Here is a 24509-nt window from a genome sequence, read left to right on the forward strand (position 1 = left end):
GGAAGTAAATGACTAGAAAGGTATGAAACCCGAAATTTATGCTGAAGATGTATGAACCGGCTAAACTCAATCCGTACAGAGCAGCGCGTTCACGCGCTGGAGCAGAGGTTCGCTCCCGCTGGCGCATTGGTCACGAAAACTTATATTATACCAGAGTGGAAGATAGACCGGGAGGCCGACAGTACGCTCAATACACTGGAGTTGATGCATTATATTTGATCGCGCGCCTCCTACACATCTGACAAATTGTCTGTGTGCCGGTGCCGTAGTTGCGTGTCCAGTAGTCACACGATTTGAAAGTATCCGCACGGTGCACTCTGGCGGGTGTGTCCGTTCTGTCGGAATTTTTTATCTTGTCGCTCTGAGAACTGCAAATTCTCCGGACCAATTTGAGACGTCACGGAGTGGAGCCTTTGTCTTCGAACACCACACTTGCCGCTTCATGTACGGTATGGGTGTTAGCTTCGGATATTGGTGATCGTTAGAATTTTAGAACTCTAAATGAACAAAATATACCTCATATCATGAATATGAAATGAAACTACTTGTACGGCACTGCGATCGAGGAAACTTAAGTATCCGCAGGCATCGCTTGAAAGTATAAGAAACAATAAAACATCTAAACAATAAGCACGTAGGCTGCCCTCACGTGCCAACCACGGGCACCGTGTTATCTCCCTGGCTGTCCGAAGCTTAATGACACAATGAGCTCTTTGATTAATGCAGCTTCTCTGCCGCAAATACTAAGTACAGTACAGTCCAAAGTGAAAGCTCTTGTATTCTCGTGGCTGTGACGATGGTGCGTGACTGTAGTGTGAATGTCGTTCGATCACAAACTCGCCTGGGCAGCCTAACGACAGTTCTTCGAACTGTGAATACAGTCGGTTGACGGAGATGCAGATTCGAAGCTGCTCATCTTGCACGAGGCGGGGCTGATCGACGAGTGCGTGATACGTCATGGAGTGACGAGCCTTTGCCTTCGAACACCACAATTGCCGCTGACAATTTGTCATGTGTAGGAGGCGCGCGATCGAATATAATGCACCAACTTAAGTAATGAGCGTACTGCTGGCCTCCCGGTCTATCTTTCACTCTGGTATACCCCAAGTTTTCGTGACCAATGCGAGCCCTCTGTACAGATTGAGTTTAGCCGGTTCATACACATTTAGCATAAATTTCAGCTGTCATACGACTGTAGTCATTTTTCCTGGTCGGGATTTCCCATCTTGTCCTCATCCTGCTGTTTTCGAGCAGCACAATCCTTGTCTTAGATGGTGGCGCGTAGGCATCTCTTTCGCTTCGACAACACGCTTCCGGCCTCCACCTGCGAATGGTTTCGCTTGGTTGCGCTAGCACCACAACACATAATTTCCCGAGATTTGAACACCTTACCGCGCGGTGTGCATTTTCCGACTCGACTGGTCACTTCATTTTTTCTCAACCTCGGGGTTTTGTGCCGAACGAAAACTGGAGTTGGCATCCGGACGATGAAGCTCTTGCAGGTTTGCGCGCTCGCTTCGGCATTGGCGACACTGTCGACGTGTGCGCACGGCTACTCGTTCAATGACTTCAAGGGATCGAACAAAGAGCAGGAGAACGAGAAGGAGAGCACTGGCCTGACCGCGGACGAGGAGAGCCGCATCATCGGCGGCTTCGACGCCGACATCGACAACTACCCGTACGTCGCTAGCGTTCGCATTGATGGCGTGACGGTCTGCGCCGCTACGTTGATCGCTCCGCAGTACCTTGTTACGACTGCGCACTGCATCAAGACGGACGAGGTGGAGATGACCGCGTCGTTCGACACCGAGTTCAGCTTCGGCACTGATGGCGAGTTGGTGAAGATCGTCAAGGGATTCAAACACCCTCTGTACAACAAGAGGAAGCACCTGCACGACGTGGGCCTGCTGAAGCTGGAGAAGCCATCCATGCAGAAGATTGCGGTTCTGCCTGCTGCGGACGGTTCGAACGAGAAGGTCGGCGCCATGGCCACCGTTCTTGGTTGGGGTCAGACCAAGGAGAGCTTGAACAGCTTCAAGCTTCAGCAGGCGAAACTTCCAATCATCTCGAACGCGGACTGCAGTAAGTTCAGCTCGTACAAGACGGGCCTGACGGAGGGCATGATGTGTGCCGGCAACGGCAAAGGCAAGGGTTCGTGCCGCGGTGATGCGGGTGGCCCCCTTATTGCCAACGACGCTCTTGTGGGCTTCGTGAGCTGGGGTGGTGACAAGTGCGGCAAGGAGCCGGGTGTCTACACCCGCGTGTCGTCCGTGCTGGACTACATTAACGAGATTGTTGCCGGTGGAGATGGCAAAAAGTTTGGCTCGAAGACTAGCAAGAATACGGCCACGAAGGGTACGGCAACACCCACCAGCGATGCATCGTCGGCAGCGCAGAAGACTCCTTCCACGAAGGGACTGACATTCTCGTTTGATGGATCCTCGGCGGAGCAGAAGTCTCCTGCCACGAAGGCCTCGAAATTCACCGAGGTACCGACGACCGACTCACCGGTCCTACAACAGAAGTCTGCGTAGACACCTAAGCTAAACGATTTTGCGTTGGAGTAACACGACAAATAGCCGTATGCTATTGCATGATACCGGGAAATGCATTGTTGCGCGTACAGCACTCGTTCAAGATACCAAGTTGCAGTTTTCGACAGGAAGAGCGCTAAGTTATGTCAAACTTTACTAAGAATGCTGGCATTTCCAAAACGTAGCCTAGCTTCAAGAAAAAACAAGGGCTTAGTTACAGGAACTCACGCTAAAGGAGGACATGCTGGCGTTAGGCACATTGCAAGTGGATCTAGCTGTCGAATCGCATCGCATGAGAAATACCAATGCAAGTGGATCTGGCATCTTGGCATATCTGGCAAAAATTTACCCGTAGCACCTGCAAATTTTTGCCTTGGTTTCATGACCTGCAGAACTTCTCCCGTGCCTTGGTGTCGTGACACCGCTGTGCGTACACAACATTTACCATGCCGGTAGAGCATACCAAGTGTAGCAGATATCCTCGCAGCGGTGGTCATTGTATCAGCCAGGCGCCAAGCAAATATTTTTTCGACAACGGGCAACAACACACAGGTTCCGTTTCCGACAGCAAATGAAAGCGGATCCATCTCGCCAAGTTTCTGTCGCTGTCACTAATGCGTGCCGCAATTATTCTACATCGACCCTATGAAAGAATTTATCCTCGTGATGGTGTTGCAGAGTGAGTGCCCTGTGTTCACGCCTCAGACTCGCCGTCACTTCGGATTTCTTCACGCGCGAGCTAACAGCTCCGAGTGGTGAGTGACGAATCATGCGGCTCTTGCGGCTCAGCGTATGCATCTCGCTGCTGTCAGCTCTAGCACAGCTTGCGCACAGTTACGAGTTCTCCAGTGTCAAGCGTACAACAAAGCCGTCAATTGCTGATCCCGAGCCCAACACCAGCACGGGTCTTTCCACCACCGAAGAGAGTCGAATCTATGGAGGTTCCGAGGCGGACGTGCGCCAGCATCCATACAGTGCAAGCCTGCGTTTCGACCCCCACGGGAAAACGTTTTGCGGTGGTACGCTGGTTGCAACTCAGTACATTCTCACGGCTGGACACTGCATCAAGACAGACAAGGGGCAAGTATACGCTTCTCTCGGGTCCGAGTTTGGGTCAGGCGCGGGGTCTCGTTCCAGCGAGGTGATCAAAGTGACCCAGGGGTTCCGTCACCCCCTGTACAACAACGGAAAACATTTGTACGATATCGGCTTGCTGAAGCTGAATACCCCCTCGACTCAGAAGGTGGCGCCTCTGTGTGCACGTGATGGATCGGATAACAAAGTCGGCACAATGGCCAAGGTTCTCGGTTGGGGGTTGACGGAAGATCGCGTGGGAAGCTTCACGCTTCAGGAGGTGAATGTGGCTATCATATCCAACACAGAATGCGACAAGGAATACGGAGGCGGTAACCGCATCACGGAGGGAATGATGTGCGCTGGAAATGGCGAGGGCAAGGATTCGTGCAACGGCGATTCAGGCGGCCCACTTCTTGCCAACGATGTGTTGGTAGGTCTCGTCAGTTGGGGCGGAAAATGTGGCGTGAAGGCAGGTGTCTACACTCGACTAGCGTATGTCATGGACTATATCGAAGACGTTTTGAACGGTGCCACCGACAGCGTATTCCCACAAACTGCATCCAAGTTTGGTTCCCCGGTGCCACCAAGACCATCAGCGACAAAAGCTAAGGCCGCGGAGACTACCAAGACTGCAAAAATCACGGAAAAAAACACGACTGCCAAACCCACGAAACCTATCAAGGATGTCAGGGATACAGAGGGTAATAGTTCGAAGGAGGCCCCGGCAGCTGAAGCATCGATTCCACCAACTTCAATGAACGGAGCTCCAGGCTGGAGTCCGGAATCCGGAAAGGGATGCCGTGCTCGACGACGACGGTAGAAGTAATTCGCGATCGGGATCTGGAAATTGTCCGCGATCTTGTCCTGAAATCGCAAAGACGCAGTCGCAACTCCTGACCCAACGGCCTCGGAGGTTACGGGTCTATCCTCGGCGCTGAGCTGCACGCTCGCAGCTCGCGTTGGTTTCATGCTTTCCTACTCTTTGCTTTTCAAATTAGCTACAGCTAGAGGCTTGTAGCCACTCCAAACAACAATCAGTCTTCATTTTTCCAGCTTTCTAACAAGTGCAGACTCACCCACGTCAACTTCTGCCAGAGCACGTGACATGTATCGTGATGCCTTATTTTAACGATGAAGCGGTGTTGCCGACACTTATAGGCATAATTTAGTGCAGCGAGACAGGTGCGAGTATGGGTGGGAAACGCTGTTGACCATGGTTCAAATATTGCATGGGGGTACACTCACAAGGACTCGTAGGCTGAGACGGAGCCTTTCGAGGTAAGCAGGGAACCCCTCCTTTGTGTACGAAGGCATACACTGTAGACTGTACTGCACCTATTGTGCCGTGCCGTTGACAAAGAGATACAGTACAGTCTTGCCGAGCGAGTGCAGAACCTGCAAAGTCAAGCTCGGAAGTGCGAATTGCTTTGACTCTTTTCGCTCATGACTTCCCAGCACATGCGAAGTAACATGTTGCGCTTTACGTATGCATTGACGGCACTTGGGGACTGTACCAGAGCAGCAACTGCATGGAAGCGCGCTGGAAGTACACTCAAAGACTTCCAGCAATGCGATGCAGGATTGACAGTGGCGTATGTTACTGAAGCAACGGCAACAACTCCGGTCAAGCATGGATCACTTCAACAAGCTGGTTTCTCTTGCGACGTCCAGAGTGCGGTGCACAACTTTTCCCATCTTTACCTTTCTCCTGCGATGTGATGAAGACTGCTGTTTTCGAGCACTAACGGGGCTCGGCTTGCTGGTGGCGCGAAGGCGTCTCTGTTTGCTCCAAAGCACGCTTTTGTCCCCACCCTCGGTATTCCGACGAATGCCCTCGCTGCTGTTATCTACAGTACCTACGGTAATTAGTCTGACCTGATGGGAGGGTTAGGGTATCTATGTTACACCCTATTTGACGAAAAACTATCATTTTCAACGAATTCTACTCAATGAGAAACGTCTATTACAGGGGTCTGTGGTGTTGATTGGATAAAAATTGACTTCGTGCCTAGCCTTCAAAGTATGAAATTGCACTTTTTACGCAAATTTGGAGGTCAGACTAATTACTGTAAGCACTGTAGCGCCACAGCATCAATCTGTGCCTCGAAGACCTTCCGGCTTGACGGATAGCCGATTTGCGATGTGGTCCTCAACGCCTGGAATCTGGTCAAGACGCTTGTCACTTTGACTTTTCGCCGGCGGACCATCACGGACGTCTGAAGTCACAATTATCTGAAGGATGAAGGTCGTACAGGTCGGCGCGCTCGCCACGACGATCGCGTCGCTGTCTGCTTCGGCTTATGTCACTTTGACTTTTCGCCGGCGGACCATCACGGACGTCTGAAGTCACAATTATCTGAAGGATGAAGGTCGTACAAGTCGGCGCGCTCGCCACGACGATCGCGTCGCTGTCTGCTTCGGCTTATGGCTACACGTTTGCCGACACCGCAAAGGAGGAGACCACTACGACCGTGGAGAGCACGGGGCTGACCACCAATGAGGAGAGTCGCATCTACGGCGGCTCGGAGGCCAACATCGACAAGTACCCGTTCCTCGCCAGCCTGCGCGACACGTTGTTTGAAATGAACATGTGCGGTGGCACGCTGATCGCGCCCCAGTACATCCTTACGGCTGGCCACTGCATCAAGACGGACGAGATGGACATGATCGCCACCTTTGGCACGAACGAAAGCGATGGCTCCGGCTTGACGGTCCCGATCATTGAGGGCTTCCGTCACCCCATGTACAAGAAGAAGGAGCACCTGTACGACGTGGGTCTGCTCAAGCTGAAGAAGCCCGTGAAGCGCAAAATGGCCAAGCTCTGTGCTGCCGACGGCTCCGATAACAAGGTCGGCACTATGGGCACCGTCCTTGGCTGGGGGAAGACGGAGACTAGCGGCGAGCTGGGCAGTCCCATCCTGAGGCAGCTCACTGTCCCCGTCATCTCGAATGCGGAGTGCGCCAAGTTTAAGAAGTACGTTGGCCGCGTCACGGATGGCATGCTGTGTGCCGGAACTGGCAACACGTGCAACGGCGACTCGGGCGGCCCACTCATCGTTGACGACGACATCATTATTGGCTGCGTGAGCTGGGGCAGCAAGTGCGGTGAGCAGGCCGGCATCTACACCCGCCTGACGTACGTCATGGACTACATCGAGGATATTCTGGCCGGTGGCGACGGCAGCAAGTTCAACGTGACCACTTCGTCCTCTGGTTCAACGGAGGAGGACGTGTCGCTCCCTTCGTCTGCGGAGGGCTCGGCGGACGAGGAATCGTCCGAGTCGGGATCAGCGGAAGGCACGGCGGACCAGACGACCAAGAAGTATAAGGGTACCAAGACCCCCGCGGTCGAGGAGGACTCGGAGAGCGGCAGCGATGACCTATCGTGGCTGGTTGAGACCGTCTCGGGCAGCGGCAGCGACGCTGAGCTCGTCAAGGTCCCCGACTGGTTGCTCAAGTATTTCGGAGGCAGCGCCAGCGGCTCGGATCTGTCGTGGTTGTTCGCCAGCAACTCGGACAGCGGCAGTGACTCAGCCACTGGCAGCGAGTCGACCTCGGAGGAGTCTGGCAGTGAAGACGCCGTCCTGGTGAAGGGCAAGACCGCCAAGGCTACCAAGGCTCCGGTTGTGGAGGACTCGGAGAGCGGCAGTGACGACCTGTCGTGGCTCTTTGCTAGTGACTCTGACTCGGACATTGGCAGCGAGTCCGGCAGCGATGATGCTGTGCTAGTGAAGGGCAAGACCAAGACTAAGGCCACCAAGGCCACTAAGGCTCCGGAGGAGGACTCGCCATTCCAGCAGACGTCGGAGGATTCGCCGTTCCAGCAGACTTCCGTCGAAGACGAGTCTTCACTGCTTCCGCTTCGGCTTCGACTTCGACATCGGGATCGGAGTCCGACGAGAGCGACCTGGTTCACCAGAGCGAGCAGAGTGAGCCTACGACCACCAAGCAGAAGTAATACGCCCCCTGCTCAAAGCACAGGATTCATGTAATACATCCACGTTTCGTTGAGCGTGACTACTTTTCTAATTGGCTTAGTTAGTACAAGAACGCTCGCAGTGTCTCGACCTCTACCTTCCTGCGTCTATGCTGCCCGATTTCGCTCTGTGTCTCAGCCATGTCATCACTGTCTCCTTCGCACACGGCCGCATCTAGCGCTGCCACGGCTGACAAGTAGTGTGTGCGCATGCGCAGGTAGTGAACGCGGGCAGCGCGTCCTGCAGCCACTCGACTGACTCGGTCCAGCTTCAACAACTGGTCGGCGGCCTGCTCGATCTCGCTGGAAGTCACGTGCACCGACGGTAGCTTTACGAGCGGAGCACTGTCCGTCAACTCGCGTTCATCGTGACCAGCTCCATTCTCCCCAATAGGAGCCGCGTTGTTCTTCGCCGCATCCGGGTCTTCATCCGCAGCTCCCGTATCGGCAGGACCATCGAAGTCAAAAGAGCCGACGCGTAGACCACAGCTATCCGGCACCCATTCTTGCATGATTGGGGTGTTATATGTCACCGTGACAGCGCCAACCGCGGCGCTCTCAAGCACCGTGTCCTCGTATTTCTCCACCTCAGGAGGCACCGGGAACAGGTGAATGCCGATTGTGTTCTTGAGTCTCGTGATCTCCTCAGGTGAGTTGGCTTCCTCTTCGCACACTAGATCCACATTAAGCTGACGTTTCTGCGGCCTCTTGCCTTGCTTCTTGGGGCTATCAAGACCCTCCAGCCAATCCTCAGCAGCTCCATCCGGGTTAGCTGCAGCCTCAGCTGCCTCCGCTGCTTCGGCGTTGGCCTCGTAATCCTTCAGCATGCTGCTTAGCACGCGCTGGAACGACCCACATAGCGCCATCGATCGCTGGAATCGGACGTGAAGCATGGGCCACTCTGGGTGCGCCACCCACGCGGACAGCAACTCTTCCGTGAACTGTTCCTTCTTGTCGGCATCGCCTACCACAACAACGTGCAGAAAATCGTCCCATTTCTTGCGAATGTGGCGATTGTAGATGTCCGGCACCGATGTCTTCAGCAAATACACACCAAAGTGACTCGCCGCCAAGTCCAAAGTCCCCATATCCGCCGGCGACGTCCTGCCCAAGCCGTTCGCCGCCTTAACACCTGCTCGCCCTCGATGCTCGCGCTCTTCCTGTCTCTCCTGTCGAAACTTCAGCATCTGTCTCAACGCGAACTCCGTCTTCACCAGCACCAAATCCGGGAATCTCGGTGCAAAGAGTGCCGGTCGCATTGCACTCAACGGGAACATCGCTGCGAAGACTCCCGCCGATGTAGCACCTGCCGTCTCCGTCGCCCTATCCAGCGGACTCGCTCCGATCGCCACGTGAACCCTGCTCGCAACCTTGGCGTGCGCATTGGCAGCCACCACTTGACTCCGCGGCCACAAGAACGCCAGCTCCGTAGCTTGAGCCATGGCGTTGTCACTTCCAGTCGGAATCACAGCAAGGCAAGTCCACGGCAGTCTTGCCTGTCCCGGTTGCCTAGCTCCCGGGCTGTATTGCTGCTCGAAGCGACGCTCCAGGAACCTCAGCGCGGCAGCGGCAGGCTGAGCCCGAACGCTCGAAACTGCACCGGGCTGCATCAGATCGGCCGAGGCCAGGAGTCTCTCCCTGAACACACACTCATGGACCCGCAGGTCCAGCGACACTGTCTGGAACTTCCAGAAGATGAGGATCTGCAGCAGCACCAGACTGACGGAGGCGTACGTGAGCCAGTGGGTCGGGTAGACCCAGTACTTGACTGGGGCCGTGGGGTCCCCCTTCCAGCGCTTGATCCAGTCCTTGGGACTCACAACGAGCCACGCGGTCTTGAGTCTCCACTGCTCCACCTTGGAGGCCGCGGCGGGGAACCTCGCGGCCCACGCAACATAGGGCAACTGAAGCCATGTCGCCACTCGCACCCCCACGTCTTGCAGCAACTTGAGCACTTGTTGCATCCGAGAGCCTTCCTTAGCGCAACCTAAATCCGAGTCCTCCATCGACGTTTTAGGCTTGCTGGGGCTCACTTTGCCCGGTTTTAGGGGCGAATTAGCTGCTCCGTAGCTCTCGCCCTGATCGACCGCCCCAGACGCCGACGCCGCGGACGCCAAGTCGATTTCGTTCAGCGTGATGCTCTCGGTGGTTGTGCTCTCGTTCTCCATGCCTTCGAAGAAGCTGCGCCGACGCAGGCGGGACGTCGGCGGCGCGTCCATTTCGCTCATCATGGTGCCCGCCCGGACGGAGAGTGCGGGAATCGTGAAACGTACAATTTGGTGTACGATACACCACACTCAGATCTCACTGGGGCTTGATGAAATGCGCATAAAGACTTCTTACCCTTTTTATAGGTTCTTTTTACTCCAATTTATGAACTCCTGTACTCGTAGTACTACAATTGAGAATAGGGTAGGAACTAAAGTGGTTCCTCACCCTTGCTTCACCCTCAGTGCGAAATGAGCAAAATCGGGACAATAGCAGCGGAAGGTGCTCTAGCTAGGTGCGCATACTGCTTTACAGTATTATTACATAGACCATGTTAGCATATGGCAAGTTCGCATATGAACTTAATACACTCATACAGGTAAATGTGAGGATCAAATTCTGATCGATCCTTCAAATGTTACCTTGTTCGAAGGTATTACAAAAGTTCTTAAACTGAGGTCAACTTTGACGATTTATGCACATGGACCATGGAACCCTTTTCAAGGGGCGGGTGAACTCCGGTTAAATGTGGTAACGGAGGCAAATAACAGTGGAGAATGGCTACATACAGAGTCTTTCTGGGAGGGGGTGAAAGAGGCCAACGGAGGTGAGCAGTTGCGAGGAGCGATGATCGCCTTCGGTCGCGTTTTGCGCGTTCCACAATCGCGACAGCTATGCACCCACAGACTCACTTGTGAGCGCGTATCCGGCCACAAGTACGCGTTTACGATTCGTGCGAAAGTCTGTGGAGTCCGCAGCTGCCCTGTGTTGATGGAGTTGTGGGCTTCACGGAGAGCCTTAGCTCGTAGAGAGACGGCCAGCACTACCCGCCGTGGCCCGTCCATTCCCGGTAAGTACACCAGTCCATTCTGCTCCTCCACCGTATTTCCTCCGTAGGCGCCATTCTCTTTGAATTGTTTCACCATCTTATCGTCCTTCTGCTGTGCAGCAATCTCAGCCCTGTACGAGTGCTGGAAAACGGAATTAACGATAGGTGGGACGATGACTCTGGTTGCCCCAGTTGGGTGGGAGCCAGTGGACGAAGGTGCCCGCCCGTATCAGATGCGCATCGGTGTGGGTCAGTGGATTGTGGCAGTAAAACGAAACCACGAGCGCAGCACACAGGTTGTTGACCCCCACGAACTCGGATATCGTGAAATTGGGGATCCTCGGCACCATGACCTTGGAACTGTGATACCCATCCGATGGTGGTACGAAAGACCTCGAGGAAGTGATATATGGTACGAACGCACGCACCGGACTGTTGTTGACGAGTTTGAAGCAGTGTGCGTTCCAGTCACACCTACCTACCTTCCACGCCGACGCAATTGCCGGGATAGGATTATATTGTGGTCGACCACGATAGTAGAAGGCATTCAGGGTCTCAACAACTGCAACATTTTGGGAGAAGCAGCAGCCCGGAGCGCACTTCGATATAACACTACGCTAATCCATGGGGCACCAATCGAACTCGCAACCGCATGCACCGAATGTAAGCGGTTCCGGGGGGTGAAGTGGTGTCTACAATGTCGGAAATGGCATCACTGAGGCGAGGCGGGTGAACGCCTTTATCGTCCAGGGTGTATAGCGTACGTCCGGTAGGCTTAGACCTGGGAGGGTTTAGCTTACGGAAACCCGAAACTCACAATGAATATAAGCTCCGGTTGACGTGTGACCTTGTGCAATCCCTATAGGTGTCGTTTATCTTCGGCGGACCGAGTTTCAACCTTGGGAATCGCAATTGATCAAAGATACAGGAATGCAGAGAACTTCCGGGCGCTACTCGTTCCGGGAGTCCTGAATGGGAGTGAGATCACGAGCAAAAAACCTTCTCCAAAATAACCAATATCAATACAGAGTCTGTACACACAATATGCAGCCTGTCAATTTTAGGTTGCACCCCGAATACAGGTAAATTCGGGATGCCCCACGCGCACCACTCCTGAATGTCAGGAGAACAATACAGGTACCTTCCTACCACGCGCAATCTACAATCGGGTCCTAGGGGGCGATTGCCACAACCTCCTAAAACACAGGGAATATGAAATGCAAGCGCACACTGAGAGTGCACGCCACAACTGGGAAATGAAACAGGTGTATCGACCCGAGAGGGCAATACTTTTGGGTACCTGACTTGGCTTGATGATGTAGTGAGAAGTTTTCGAGGGCCTTGGACCAGGCATTACTCAACGCTCGCAGCGGGGCTCCGAATGGTACACTCTCCCGTGGGCGGCGGCTGTCCTTAGGCGAATCACGAACCAGGCACTTGTGCACTTGAACGCAAAACAAACTCTGTTGATCTTTATCCTCTTCTCTCTCTCTCTCTTTGGCTATCTCTCTTCTCTTTTGTACCTCTCTCTTCTTCGTTGTATACTTCTCTTCTTCTTCATATGGTCTTGTTACCTTGAGGGCCGCTGGATTCTTCACGCGGTCTCCTCTGCTCATATCCTCATACACTTGTTCGGGTTCTCTTGGCTTCAGTATACCCAGGCGTCGCGTCGCGGCGCACACTCATCACTTGATGTCGGAGGGACTCGGGTGCCTGACCTGGGGATCTGCTGCACTGCTGACACATCGAACTCAGACTGGCTCACTCTCCATAGTGAAACCAAGTCACGCTCGGAACTGGCACCTTGGTTGCTGACTTCGCTGACTTGGCACGTTCCTGGGCGTTGGTCCATTGGCAGATATCTGCAGTGTCTTGGGGCTTCTCCATTCAGGGCAGTCATGGTCCATTCAGGATGATCGGCACTTGGGCACTCCGGGCGTCGTCCATTCAGGATGATCATCCGCCATTCGGGGTAGTTGCGTTCCATTCGAGCTGTCGGTTGTCCATCCAGGCTGCCGTCGACTCCACGAGCTTCAGTGTCCACTTGGTCTGGCTGCTTGAGGTCCCCAACTCATTGTCGGGCCACACTCGGGGTCTTCGTAGTCGCAGTATCCTGGATGTTCATCTTCAACATGGTGGTGGCACAATTCAGGGTGTCGATGGCTTGGTACACTTGAGTAGCTTCACACTCGGGCTGCTGGGGATTCGAAGTACCTTGGGATGCCTTGGCCTCGCCAAGAAGGGTAGCTCTCCGGGATACGTTCACCGGGGCACTTCACGGTCTCCCATCGTCAGACTATTCGGGGCCGGACTGGGTGCTGCGCACCTCCGGTCAGTTGAGGTCAAACGCGACCAGGTATCCATACTCCACATCTCCTCCATCATGCTCGGGCGTTCCACAGGCACGCCATCCTGAATCAACCCTTCTTTCCCACACGAACCATTCGAGTACTCTTGTCAGAGCCACCGGGCAACGGTAATCAGGAAAATGTCAAGTTGCTTCGCCACATCACGACAATTGCGTGCCAGGCATGTGTTAGCTCCCGGCACTACGTGACACACCCTTTGAGAATAAATGCGTCGCCAGTGTGCAATATGCATGGCAGGAAGGTGATGATGATGATCACAGTTGTCTATTTAACTTTAGTTAATAGCGTCCTGAAAAATCCTAAGCCACTTCACAATCGGAGGTTTGTTGCGTGGTTTCTCTGCTTTTGGGATGTGTTCTTCTCCTTGTTGCGGATCATTGTATTCGAAGCAATCAATCACTTGTTGTAGCCGTAAGCCGAACATTCGGATTTCGATACTCCTGGAATCTCGGTGGGCTACTGCCCGAAGTTGACGTAATGCGGTCTTCCAGATTTCTGTCTTTCCTTGCTGCACCGTGACCAGTTCCTGCCGATGAACTTTTCTGTTGCGCGTCATCCAGAGTGATGCTGTTGCGATGCTGCAGAAGGCCCACCATAGGCAGCGCGCCGCTTGCGTATGCTCTGGTGTCAGCTCACCGTATAGGGCGATAAAACGTTGCTTGAACCGAGCTGTGAGGGCTGGTGGGGATCGCGAAGCAACAAAGTGCTGGTACTTCGCCAGCTCCACTTGTGTTACTGCTGATCCTGTCCAATGCTCCACGAAAATCATCCATACCGCCTCGGCGTACGGACATGTCCATAGGAGGTGCTCCAATGTCTCTTTGTGGCCCTCGCAGCTTTGTGTCATCCTGCAGTGTGCACTTTGCTCACGCCCTGGAAAATACAAATTCAGTTGACTCACAGCAACCCTGTACGCTGTCCAGACTTGAAATTCTGTCAGAACATCCTGTCGAGCCCACAGCTCTGTTGGTGTCTGGTCTTGTGTCGCCTTCACCCATTCGGACTACTGTGTAGTTTGTCCACTAGGGGGCCTAGATGCTTTCCGAGCCCCAATCGGAACTGCCTAAATGGTTGTTTCTTGAGCGCTTGTAGTACTCTTTTGTTCTTTACCTTCTCGGGAACTAACCAGGGAAAGCCATGCAAAAGCGGTGTTGCCTCGATCACGATGCCTTCATTTGCAGCATACTCAGCCATATCCGCTCCGTCCCGATGTACTTCACGGCTGCCATGCACGCTAGCAATCGACCAGTTAATCCCGTCGAGTTCCTGTAGTAACGTAATTGCTCCCTCCGCTGCCGCTCCCTCCGCTGCCGCTCCCACGCGCGGGACGCCCTTCACGGTTTCCGGTGCAATCCTCCTCCACTCATACGGTGCCGATAGATTTGGCTCGTGACGCAGCGTCACCAAAACGCTGCTGACCCCGAAGGTGTCTCGCACAGACATCGGTGTAGCTACAAGAATCGCTAGGAACCACTTACGAAACTTTGCGAGGGTGTGATGCTTGGTTTCACTCCGTGGTCGGGGAATAGTAACCATATAGATATACCTATCCACCCGTCTGATGTTGAGCGCGCTGATCACGGGTGCCGATGCCGGTGAATGGTACGATCAACTTGGTCCCGTCGGCGTACCGTTTCATCTCGCCGCTCACAAAGTCCAGCTGCACACCATGGTCGTACATCCAGTCTTCCCCTAGTAAAAAGTCATCGGTCTCGTGTTCGACCACCAACATATCCACCGTCATTGGCTGCAAGTACTGTGTACGGAACGCAAATCGCCACACGCCCAGCACACGAACCACGGCCCCACTAAATCCCTTCATGTAGTCAACTGGAGTCTGTACATTGAGCTTCGTGCCCGAGCACTTCCAGCCTTCGACTGCCACGCAATATTGAGCTCCCGTATCCTACTTGACATGCCGCCACTGGCCTCGAATCGACAGCGTAGCAGTAGGAAGCAGGTCAATCGCCGGGGCCTGACGGCACGAAGTTTACTGACGCTAACCTCACCCTTGCCGTCTTCGGTCCTCACCTTGCGGCAACTCTCGTATTTGCTGCCACTATGGTAGCTGTAGCATTTCACTGGCTTCTTCCCTAGCTTCCGTAGCATCTCCGTCGCCGTTGGCAGCGCGTACTTGATCGCATCGATCTCCTCCTTGGTCAAGACTCTCGCCTTCCCTCCAGTTCGAAGATGCTCATTATAGTCGAAAAATGCTGCAGCGGGATAGCCATGCATCTGGTTCCACGCAACGCGCTCTCGCCGTTCTTGCGCGCGTGCCTTTCGTACACGCTTCTCAAAGCGTCGTCTAGTTCTGGAAACGTGGAGCGGTACGTTATCGTCTGTCGCTTCAACACCGTCACCAACTGCTTATAACCCTGTTGCCGCAGTCACCAGCTGTACGGCCACGCCTTCACGCATGGCATTGTCGCCAACCACGTTGCCAGCTGCGAAAGACTCACCGCGTTCGAGCTGAGCGCGAGCCAAAGCACTTAATCCATCTTGTAGAGTCCGTCGTCGAGCCCTTACTTCCTCGGCGGCGACCACCGCTTTCACGGTCCACTTCATCGCGTCACGGAACGCATCATTCGGCTCTGGCATCAACACATCGCCCTCGGCCTAGACGCCAGGTTGGAGATGTCGCGATCGTGCTTCCTCACTCAATAGTCTCTTTGACGTAACTGTACTGATGGTGCCTTCGGTGATAGGTGCAACAGGTTGTTGAGCCTGTTCTACTCGTCGAACTTGCCGTTGCTTCGTTCGTCCACGGCGCTTGGCCGCCTTTGCCGCCCGTCTTACTGCCTCCAATGCGTCCAGCTCGTTCGTCGTGCGTTGCACTGCCTGCATGTGCAGCACCTTGACCTTCTTAGCGTCTCGCTTACTCATCTCCGCCTCAACCGTTTCTACTATCGCCGCCGGGGACGCACCACCGTCGTCGTCAGGCCACGTAATTGCTTAACACAAATCGTTTCGTGGCGGTCTTTGCCCGCGTCGCCATGATGTCCCGCTGTTCTTGTTCGGTGAGCGGCGAGGCACTCAGCGCGTTCAGGTCCACGACCAACCTCTCGTCCCTGTGACTGTCTGTTGATGGCAAAGCTGCATAATATGGACGCCTTACGGTAATTTTCACATATTATGTTCCCACATGCTTGATATCAATCATGTGAAAAGACCATAAAACGATCGATTGGTCCAATTTGGTACTGGATGCACAGGGCTTGGGGTGGCAACGGCAGAATAAAGTTCCATGCATCCACCCTGATCATGGACAGGTCATAACCCCCCCCACAGTGATGCGTGGTGGGTGCTGAATCCCCCTCGCTCATTCAATAACTTTCAGGGTCAAGTGATAATGCCGGCGCGTCGTATGACCCGGCGCGGGGCCGAAGCATTTCTTCGCCGTTTGGAGGGGGGGGGGAAGGGCGTCGATTGAGAGCTGCTCGTGCGTGAGCATCGCGAATACATCGACGGCACAAGGGACCACGGCGCAGACTTTGGTGACGAAGAGCAGAAAGAGGACGCAACGTCGGTGCCGCACACTCCCACCAGACAGCCAAGTATATGCGGTAGTTACCGACCGTTTCTACACGTCGATCCAGAGCGCCCTGCAGTTTCTTCAGCGCAACATGTACAAGGTTGGTATCATCCAGACCAACAAGAAGGGCTTTCCCCCGGCGCTCGTCCAGGAGAAGTCGAAACGTCAGAAGAACATCCCGCGCGCAAGATTGTAGTCGCAAAGTCGGTCCCTCAGATGAGCGCAATGGTGTAGTTTAACAACACCATCGTACATATTGGGCTGCGGAACGAGCTTTTTGATGTCGACATGCGGTATGTGTTCATGCTATTGATATTGTGCGTTCTACTCAACATTTCCATGCGTGGTTCTTCGAATCAACCGCGCACCAAATCGCGCAAGCCTTCACTATTCTATAAGTAACTCATTTATAAAGGTTATATCTGCACCACACAGTGTAATCTATGTACGCAACACTACAGAAGCGCCAAACAGCAGCAAGACCGGATGGTCGTCGAAGTCGAAGAAGCCGCCACGCCTGCAGCAGCTACAGCTACACGCGGAAGCCAACAAGACGGACCACGAAGCCCAGGAGTGACGACGACAACACAACCGCTCGAAGGACGCCGCGTTCAACGCCGTCGCCTACAACTCGCGTGTCGCCGTACCCGCTACGTGTTCGAACTCCACCTCAATCACTCCCGCCTCCCGCACCTCCCGTGTGCCGACAAGCGCGCGTCTCGCTCGATGCCTCGCCTGATAATGAAGACCACGATGATGCAGGGCAACACCGGTTACAACTAGTTGTGTAGCCTATCGTCAAAGACACGGCGGGGAAGAGGGATAATTCAGGCAAGATGTTTGAAGTGTTCGTAGCAAACGGCTCTACTTTCAGGGATATCATGCACAAGCTTTGGGAAAGGTTCAGCCCCCGCGTGAAGGGTCTCGCCGTGAAGCAAGATGACGTGTGGTCTATCGAGCGTCGAGTTGAGTCGGCATGGAGCAGGGTAATGCAGTTCAAGTGGAACACCCATCTCGTCCCGACCACAACGTCCGAGCAAGCCTGGAACCGTTGGGTCGCACTGCAATACTTCGTGCAGTAGCAAAGCCATTATTTAATAGCGGTTGCAGTAGCGGTCGCATTGGCAGTAGGGCAGTTGCAGTGGTAGCGGGCAGTGATCTTGACGCAGGCGAACAATTCCAATAGCATTTTACTGAATAAGAAATATTAATACTTCGTGTTGATATTACTAACGAAGCAATACAAGTTACATATACTATTTAGAAAAGAGGAGAGTGATATACAAAGTCTAGACGACCAATAAGAAGTTAAGATCATCGGTAATGCTTGTGGGGACGGCGATGTTCAGACGGCATCTCCTTGTATATTTAGCTTGCGCAAGCCATGAGATGCCCAGTGATATTATGCAGCAATATATAATAGAAACATGAAGTAGCTTTTGGCAGTCTTTCTCCGGCGTGAAGAAGAAAGCAGGGGAAATATCATTGCAATGTCATTATCAATGCTGATATTGTAGTTGTAGCGCAAATAACAGCGGTAACGGCAGTGACAGCAGCGATAACAGGAGGTATGAACTAGCAACGTCAATGACAGCATTACTATGATATCATTAACAATAGTGAAATAGTAGTTTTAGTAGTTGTAGTTGCAGTAGGGAGAAGCAGTAACAGTGACCAGTAGTAACGCCCGCCACAGCAGCAATATCAAAAGCAATTTCTTTAACAATAGTGGAATGTCAGTAGTATAGCAATAGAAGTAGAAATGGGGTAGCAGTAGCAGTAGCAGCGGTAGTGACAGTGTCAGTTACTGAAGTAGTGGCAGTAGCAGTGACAGTAGCAGCCGCAGTAGCTGACAGTGGCGGCGACAGTGGCAGTTGCAATCAATACCAATAGCCACATGATGATGTTGCCAACATCAATCATAACCGTGCTTGAGACCAACCGCCGGAGATGCTCTTAGAGCATCTCTAGTATGAGAATTAAAATATCTAGTGCAGTCATATGAAGCGTTACATGCATAGTACTCACCAAAATAGTGGTGATAATGGCAATCACAATAACAAATGCAGACAGCAGATATCTGCTGAGGCGCAGCATGTCCTAGCCGTTATAGTAGCAAAAAACGCAAACTGTTCGGTGCGTTTGCCTCCGCTTAGAGACCCGTACGCGAAGCGCGCCCCAGTCAGACCATCAGTTTAATACATTCGGTACTTTTAATATGAACTAGAGTATCCAAAATCTCATGGTATTACCGGTATAAAGCAGCGAAGCGTCCGGATCGATGCTTTTAACGGGGTTTTGGATTTGAAATAAAACTTAAGCAAAAAAATGCGCGGTTTAATTCACACGCCACCATGACGTGTGCGAACTTCGGCGCTGTGTGACGTTGGCTAAACGGAGTGCGCACGGCGCGACAGTAGTGTATGTAGTATTCTGGACGTCGCACCACAGTAGTATACGTAGTGTTTTCTGGACGTCGCATCATATTGAGCTGCAGTAGGTACAGAAGAGACATTGATTGATAGACGGACAAGCCACCTTCATGGCCATGGTGGTGCACTTTAACCCTAAAAGTGTCCGACTAGATGGGCGTGATGTTTGCTGCAGCAAGAACCTAACTATAGCAATATGAACGCATAACAAAGCGAAATTAGCGCCTTCAAGCCAATTTGCATCGCGTACTTCATAACTGCGGTGACGTGTAAACTGCTCGTTCGTAAATAGAGATATCTTAACAGGTGCGGTTCGCGAAAAAGTCTCGTTGGATGGCATCATACTGAGTTGCAACAACTCACGCACCATGGAGTAGACCTTGACAGTTTTTCTTCCTGGTCGTGGGGCGAGCAGAAAAAAGTTAATAACAGAAATAGCGATAACAATATCAGTAGCAAAGCCATTATTTAATAGCGGTTGCAGTAGCGGTCGCATTGGCAGTAGGGCAGTTGTAGTGGTAGCGGGCAGTGATCTTGACGCAGGCGAACAATTCCAATAGCATTTTACTGAATAAGAAATATTAATACTTCGTGTTGATATTACTAACGAAGCAATACAAGTTACATATACTATTTAGAAAAGAGGAGAGTGATATACAAAGTCTAGACGACCAATAAGAAGTTAAGATCATCGGTAATGCTTGTGGGGACGGCGATGTTCAGACGGCATCTCCTTGTATATTTAGCTTGCGCAAGCCATGAGATGCCCAGTGATATTATGCAGCAATATATAATAGAAACATGAAGTAGCTTTTGGCAGTCTTTCTCCGGCGTGAAGAAGAAAGCAGGGGAAATATCATTGCAATGTCATTATCAATGCTGATATTGTAGTTGTAGCGCAAATAACAGCGGTAACGGCAGTGACAGCAGCGATAACAGGAGGTATGAACTAGCAACGTCAATGATAGCATTACTATGATATCATTAACAATAGTGAAATAGTAGTTTTAGTAGTTGTAGTTGCAATAGGGATAAGCAGTAACAGTGACCAGTAGTAACGCCCGCCACAGCAGCAATATCAAAAGCAATTTCTTTAACAATAGTGGAATGTCAGTAGTATAGCAATAGAAGTAGAAATGGGGTAGCAGTAGCAGTAGCAGCGGTAGTGACAGTGTCAGTTACTGAAGCAGTGGCAGTAGCAGTGACAGTAGCAGCCGCAGTAGCTGACAGTGGCGGCGACAGTGGCAGTTGCAATCAATACCAATAGCCACATGATGATGTTGCCAACATCAATCATAACCGTGCTTGAGACCAACCGTCGGAGATGCTCTTAGAGCATCTCTAGTATGAGAATTAAAATATCTAGTGCAGTCATATGAAGCGTTACATGCATAGTACTCACCAAAATAGTGGTGATAATGGCAATCACAATAACAAATGCAGACAGCAGATATCTGCTGAGGCGCAGCGTGTCCTAGCCGTTATAGTAGCAAAAAACGCAAACGGTTCGGTACGTTTGCCTCCGCTTAGAGACCCGCGCGCGAAGCGCGGCCCAGTTATAGTTACGGAATAATTTATTATTGCAGTGGATGTGCTCCAGTTTAATACAAAATGTTCAAAAATACTATTGTATTTTTCTCGGTCTAACCGTTTGTGAGTTGGCAAGCACACCGGTCATTTGAACCTTGGGCCCTAAACAGCTCGTTTTCACACTCCCAGCTTCATCCCTCATATCCAAACACACCCAGTCAAGCGATAACCCTCGCCTCACCGCGCTGCCCATGTCGTCGCGCCAGCTCTGTGCCTTCTTCTTCGCCGACCACGGTGAAGGCCGCTACGAGTGCAAGCAGTGTGGCGGTAGCCGCAAGCAGTCGCCCGGTGAATCGCAGCCTTGACCGCATATGCACAAGGAAGTTGCTCGTCTTGCCACCTTCTGCACGTGCACTCCCTGTCGTGAAGTTTAACGGTTCTCCATTGTAAGTGATCCGGCCTCGTGCTTACGTCAGTAAAACGCACAATGCACTGGCCCTGAAGCAGCGCGTGAATTCTGTCCAGCTTACCTTTGTAAGCCACGGCGAGCTTCTCAAGAAGCTGACTTACTGGAGAAGCGTGCGAATTGACCCCTGTCGTTTTCTGTTTGCCCTTAGATCGAGTTGCATTTCTACGTCGAGCGGTGAACAGCTTCACCACTTTGACTGCATGCTGCTCGAAAGCTTGCAGGGGATACGAAGTCCGGCACGAATCTCCGAGCCAGTTGTTTGCGGTTAGAAGTCACCTTGTCGTATGACGGCTGGTTGTGAGCATCACTGAACGTGTAAGGCTCCCAATGCGATATATCGATGCCAATCAGGTATTCTGCAGCAAGTGGACATGAGTCACGCGGTCTCGGGCTGTAGTAGTTGTAGGCATTCTCGTACTCGCTGCGTGCCATCGGAAAGATTATCGCTTCCTCGCTTGAAGTGAGAGCTGACCCCTTCTTCTCAGTGTTTGAGAATATGTGGCGTACGCAATACCGATGACCACTGCGTGGGTAGATTTTCATCACCAATACCAGAATACCATTTGACGATAGGATACGAAAACCGGATTCCACATATTCTCAAGGATGGTAAGTGCTGATTTCATCTCCTGGAGAAACCAACGCCCGTGTTGGAGTAGTCTTCTTGGCCACAAGAGCTAGTCCAAACACATTCAGGTCTTTTGTCGTAGCCAGAAGAAAATCAACTCGCTCATTGATGTCACCCTTCAGATGTGTACCGGCCAGCCCGATGACATGTCGACAAAACTGTACAGCAAGTAGACACGCACTTGGAAAAAGCATACACGCTGAAAGAGACCATCTTCCGTTTTCTCGAAGCCGTGGTGCAAATTGGAGCTCTGCAGTACATCGGGGATCAAGAATGACTCCACCGTCTGGTAGCTCCCCACCATATTCCCGCGTAGCACATCCATCAATTGGCGCTTGATCGTTACGTGAACTTATGGGTGTGAGAAACTTAGACGCTGAAAGAAGCAATGAGAGTGCGTAGTAACCTTAGGGGATATTTATGCACCGGCAGTAATTATAACGTGGCACTACAAATACACTGAGTTAACTATCAAGTTTGATTTGCATCAAGTTAACGATCTTAAGATAAGTAGGACAAGTACAACCGTCAGAGTTGAGTTAAGTTTTGCACCCCCACGATGCAGTGTTACGTTTCAAGGGGTATCGTTAAAGGGGAAGCGACTTAATGGCCTCAGTTATAAAATTGTCAATCAAATCCGAGTTTTTGGAAGTTTGTTGAAGTTATTACAAAGATAAGGTCAAGCGTTTAGTGAAAAGGATAGGCTTTTTCAATTTGCACCCCACAATGCGCATGGTAAGATACAAATATACCGGTTCGGATATATGCTCGCAAGCCGCATGCTTACAGAACATACAATGCACATTTGCTAGGGATGGTGCCATAAGTTATATTATTGGGGGCGTATCGGCTGCATGTGTCTTTTGTGGGAGTGTTGAGGTTTAGAATAAGTACCAACTTTTGACATACCGATCGGAGTTTCTAATCTCGGATTGAAACAGAAGCATGAAGTACAAGAACTTGGTTTTTGTAAAGTATAATAAGGATTAGTGAGTTTACTGAGCTCCACCAGTTTACGAGGGCTGTAGGAAACGAGAACCCAACCGGATGAAGACTCGAGTTGGCCCCACTTTCAAATTGACCCTCCGTCTGACGATCTACATCTACAACTACGCTCAAGACAGCAACAACGATATACTTATCTCCAGTTATTTTCGTTTTATTCCTACCATTTTTCCTGTTTGTCTTAACGAAATGCCCGACTGGGGTTAACCACTCCTTCTGTAAGGTACGGTTGCTACTACCTTTGTAGTATTCACGTGCTTTATTGTAATTTATGTGATATATTCATCGGGATTCAAGTAATCGTTACAAGCATAAATACGTGTCGATTTCTGTGCCAAGCTTCCTATTTGTTATTGCATAGAATTGATGGTAAGGCAGTAGTTCTCGCACAAATATTAACTGTATTGCTAACACTAGCGTTTACAAATTGTTTGTAAGTAGTGTATAATGAATCTGATTAGCAGTGGAGTTAGACGCAATTTTAATAGCTCATCTTGAAGCTCTTTTTAGTTACCAAAGGCTGTCGTACGCGAAATTCTGTTCCCTTACATTAATCGCCCATCCTTATTTCGTGTGGATCCGAGGTTTTCACACCGATATTACACAGGTGCATTAATCTATAATAGTTTATAGACGCAGTAGTGATTCTACCCTTTCACGATTATTCCATTATAAAATCAATTTGCTACTTCTCCTTGACCTGGATAGCGACCTGAATGAATTACACAATCGATTGTACCCTCAAAGAGGGTCTTAACAAGGTACTCCTGTCGTCCCTCCCCCGGAAAGGTCCCAGTTCGTACAATGCACCAGTGCGCTCCATCAATTACGCCCGTAGTTAAATGCATTCAAGATCTGATGCAGCACTAGCTACGCGAATCTAGCCATAGTTTCCTTCTCCATAGTCGAACTGTATAAATCGCCCATTCGCTTCAGCAATATTGTACAAATTCAACCTTGGTACAAATATTTTTGCCTGTTGAGCTAAGAAACGCTACACGGGTGAAACTAGAAATAGTACTCAGAATCAATATCAGGATATCTATATATCCAGCTTAACCCCTCTAACCCCGTATTCTGTATCCTATAGAATAAGCATTGTCACAGGACATAATATCCAGCAAACTTGTCCTCTCTTTCGAACTTCGCATATGGATGTTTGTATAGCCGGTATTGTGCACATCTTCCTGTTAGATTAGCGATGGGAAGATAAACGGGGTTTATTCCGCGGTAATAGACGGACGAGTATAAACCACCAACAGGTTTGAAAATTCGGATGGAAGCCTAAAACCGCCGCGTGTCAGCCACTCGTACTTTCCTTCATTCCGAAACTGCGCTGTTCAAGACGTCGCAATGCAAGCTTTGTTGGGGCCCGTCGAGCGCGCCCAAGTGACCAAGGACCATGGCCGAAGACGATCATGATGAGCGCCATTGTGATCTACAGGTAAGCGAGAGCGTGTACTTTGCTCTGTAACATTGTACTAGTGGTATATTGATTCTACGTTGCGATGTTGATTACCAGACCTGGTGATCCGACCCAGACGACGCTATGAGCTCTCGCGTGTGGCCCGATTGGCAGATCGATTGCGGAGTCAGCGCACAACCTCATCGGTTCCTACGAAGCCGGCTACAGCCGGGTCTACCGCTATATTGTAGCTGATGCAGTGGCTACTCAAGAGGATACAGAAGAAGCGCCCCTCATGGTGTGGCTACACCGGAGACTACAGAAGAAGCGGTAGATGCTACGACGGATGCTACAGAAGAAGCTCTCCGCGTGATGAGGTTACACCGGAGATTACAGAAGAAGGGACAGAGGCTACGACGGAGGCTACCGATGAAAGCGGCAGGAATGGAGCGGCAGCCGGAGACTACAGAGCAAAGCGGAGGCTGCCAAAATGGCGAAGATGACCCACGGCTGGC

General features: G+C 51.6%; 6 protein-coding genes across 6 annotated transcripts; 5 read left to right on the top strand and 1 right to left on the bottom strand.

Annotated features, from left to right (window-relative positions):
- Nucleotides 1-1487: 1487 nt before the first annotated feature.
- On the top strand, nucleotides 1488-2597 carry PHYSODRAFT_310065 (serine protease trypsin-like protein; the record flags this gene model as incomplete). Its single annotated transcript, XM_009518897.1, has 2 exons — nucleotides 1488-2489; nucleotides 2580-2597. 2 exons carry the CDS (start codon nucleotides 1488-1490, stop codon nucleotides 2595-2597), a joined length of 1020 nt encoding a protein of 339 aa, XP_009517192.1.
- A 706-nt stretch (nucleotides 2598-3303) lies between these two features.
- PHYSODRAFT_470322 (hypothetical protein) lies at nucleotides 3304-6766 on the top strand (the record flags this gene model as incomplete). Its single annotated transcript, XM_009518898.1, has 3 exons — nucleotides 3304-3700; nucleotides 4707-4711; nucleotides 6371-6766. Coding segments are annotated over 3 exons (798 nt in total), but the record flags the coding sequence as incomplete, so codon positions are not given.
- Nucleotides 6767-7649: 883 nt separating this feature from the next.
- PHYSODRAFT_470960 (hypothetical protein) lies at nucleotides 7650-9818 on the bottom strand (the record flags this gene model as incomplete). The annotated part of the gene is made up of 2 exons (XM_009518899.1): nucleotides 7650-7916; nucleotides 8064-9818. 2 exons carry the CDS (start codon nucleotides 9816-9818, stop codon nucleotides 7650-7652), a joined length of 2022 nt encoding a protein of 673 aa, XP_009517194.1.
- A 6720-nt stretch (nucleotides 9819-16538) lies between these two features.
- PHYSODRAFT_467041 (hypothetical protein) lies at nucleotides 16539-16721 on the top strand (the record flags this gene model as incomplete). Its single annotated transcript, XM_009518900.1, has 1 exon — nucleotides 16539-16721. A coding segment is annotated over one exon (183 nt), but the record flags the coding sequence as incomplete, so codon positions are not given.
- A 247-nt stretch (nucleotides 16722-16968) lies between these two features.
- On the top strand, nucleotides 16969-17316 carry PHYSODRAFT_294888 (hypothetical protein; the record flags this gene model as incomplete). The annotated part of the gene is made up of 1 exon (XM_009518901.1): nucleotides 16969-17316. One exon carries the CDS (start codon nucleotides 16969-16971, stop codon nucleotides 17314-17316), a length of 348 nt encoding a protein of 115 aa, XP_009517196.1.
- On the top strand, nucleotides 17317-17583 carry PHYSODRAFT_417980 (hypothetical protein; the record flags this gene model as incomplete). Its single annotated transcript, XM_009518902.1, has 1 exon — nucleotides 17317-17583. A coding segment is annotated over one exon (267 nt), but the record flags the coding sequence as incomplete, so codon positions are not given.
- Nucleotides 17584-24509: the final 6926 nt, after the last annotated feature.

The sequence above is a fragment of the Phytophthora sojae genome (genome assembly GCF_000149755.1).
Source record: "Phytophthora sojae unplaced genomic scaffold PHYSOscaffold_1, whole genome shotgun sequence".
Taxonomy (NCBI): Eukaryota; Oomycota; class Peronosporomycetes; order Peronosporales; family Peronosporaceae; genus Phytophthora; species Phytophthora sojae.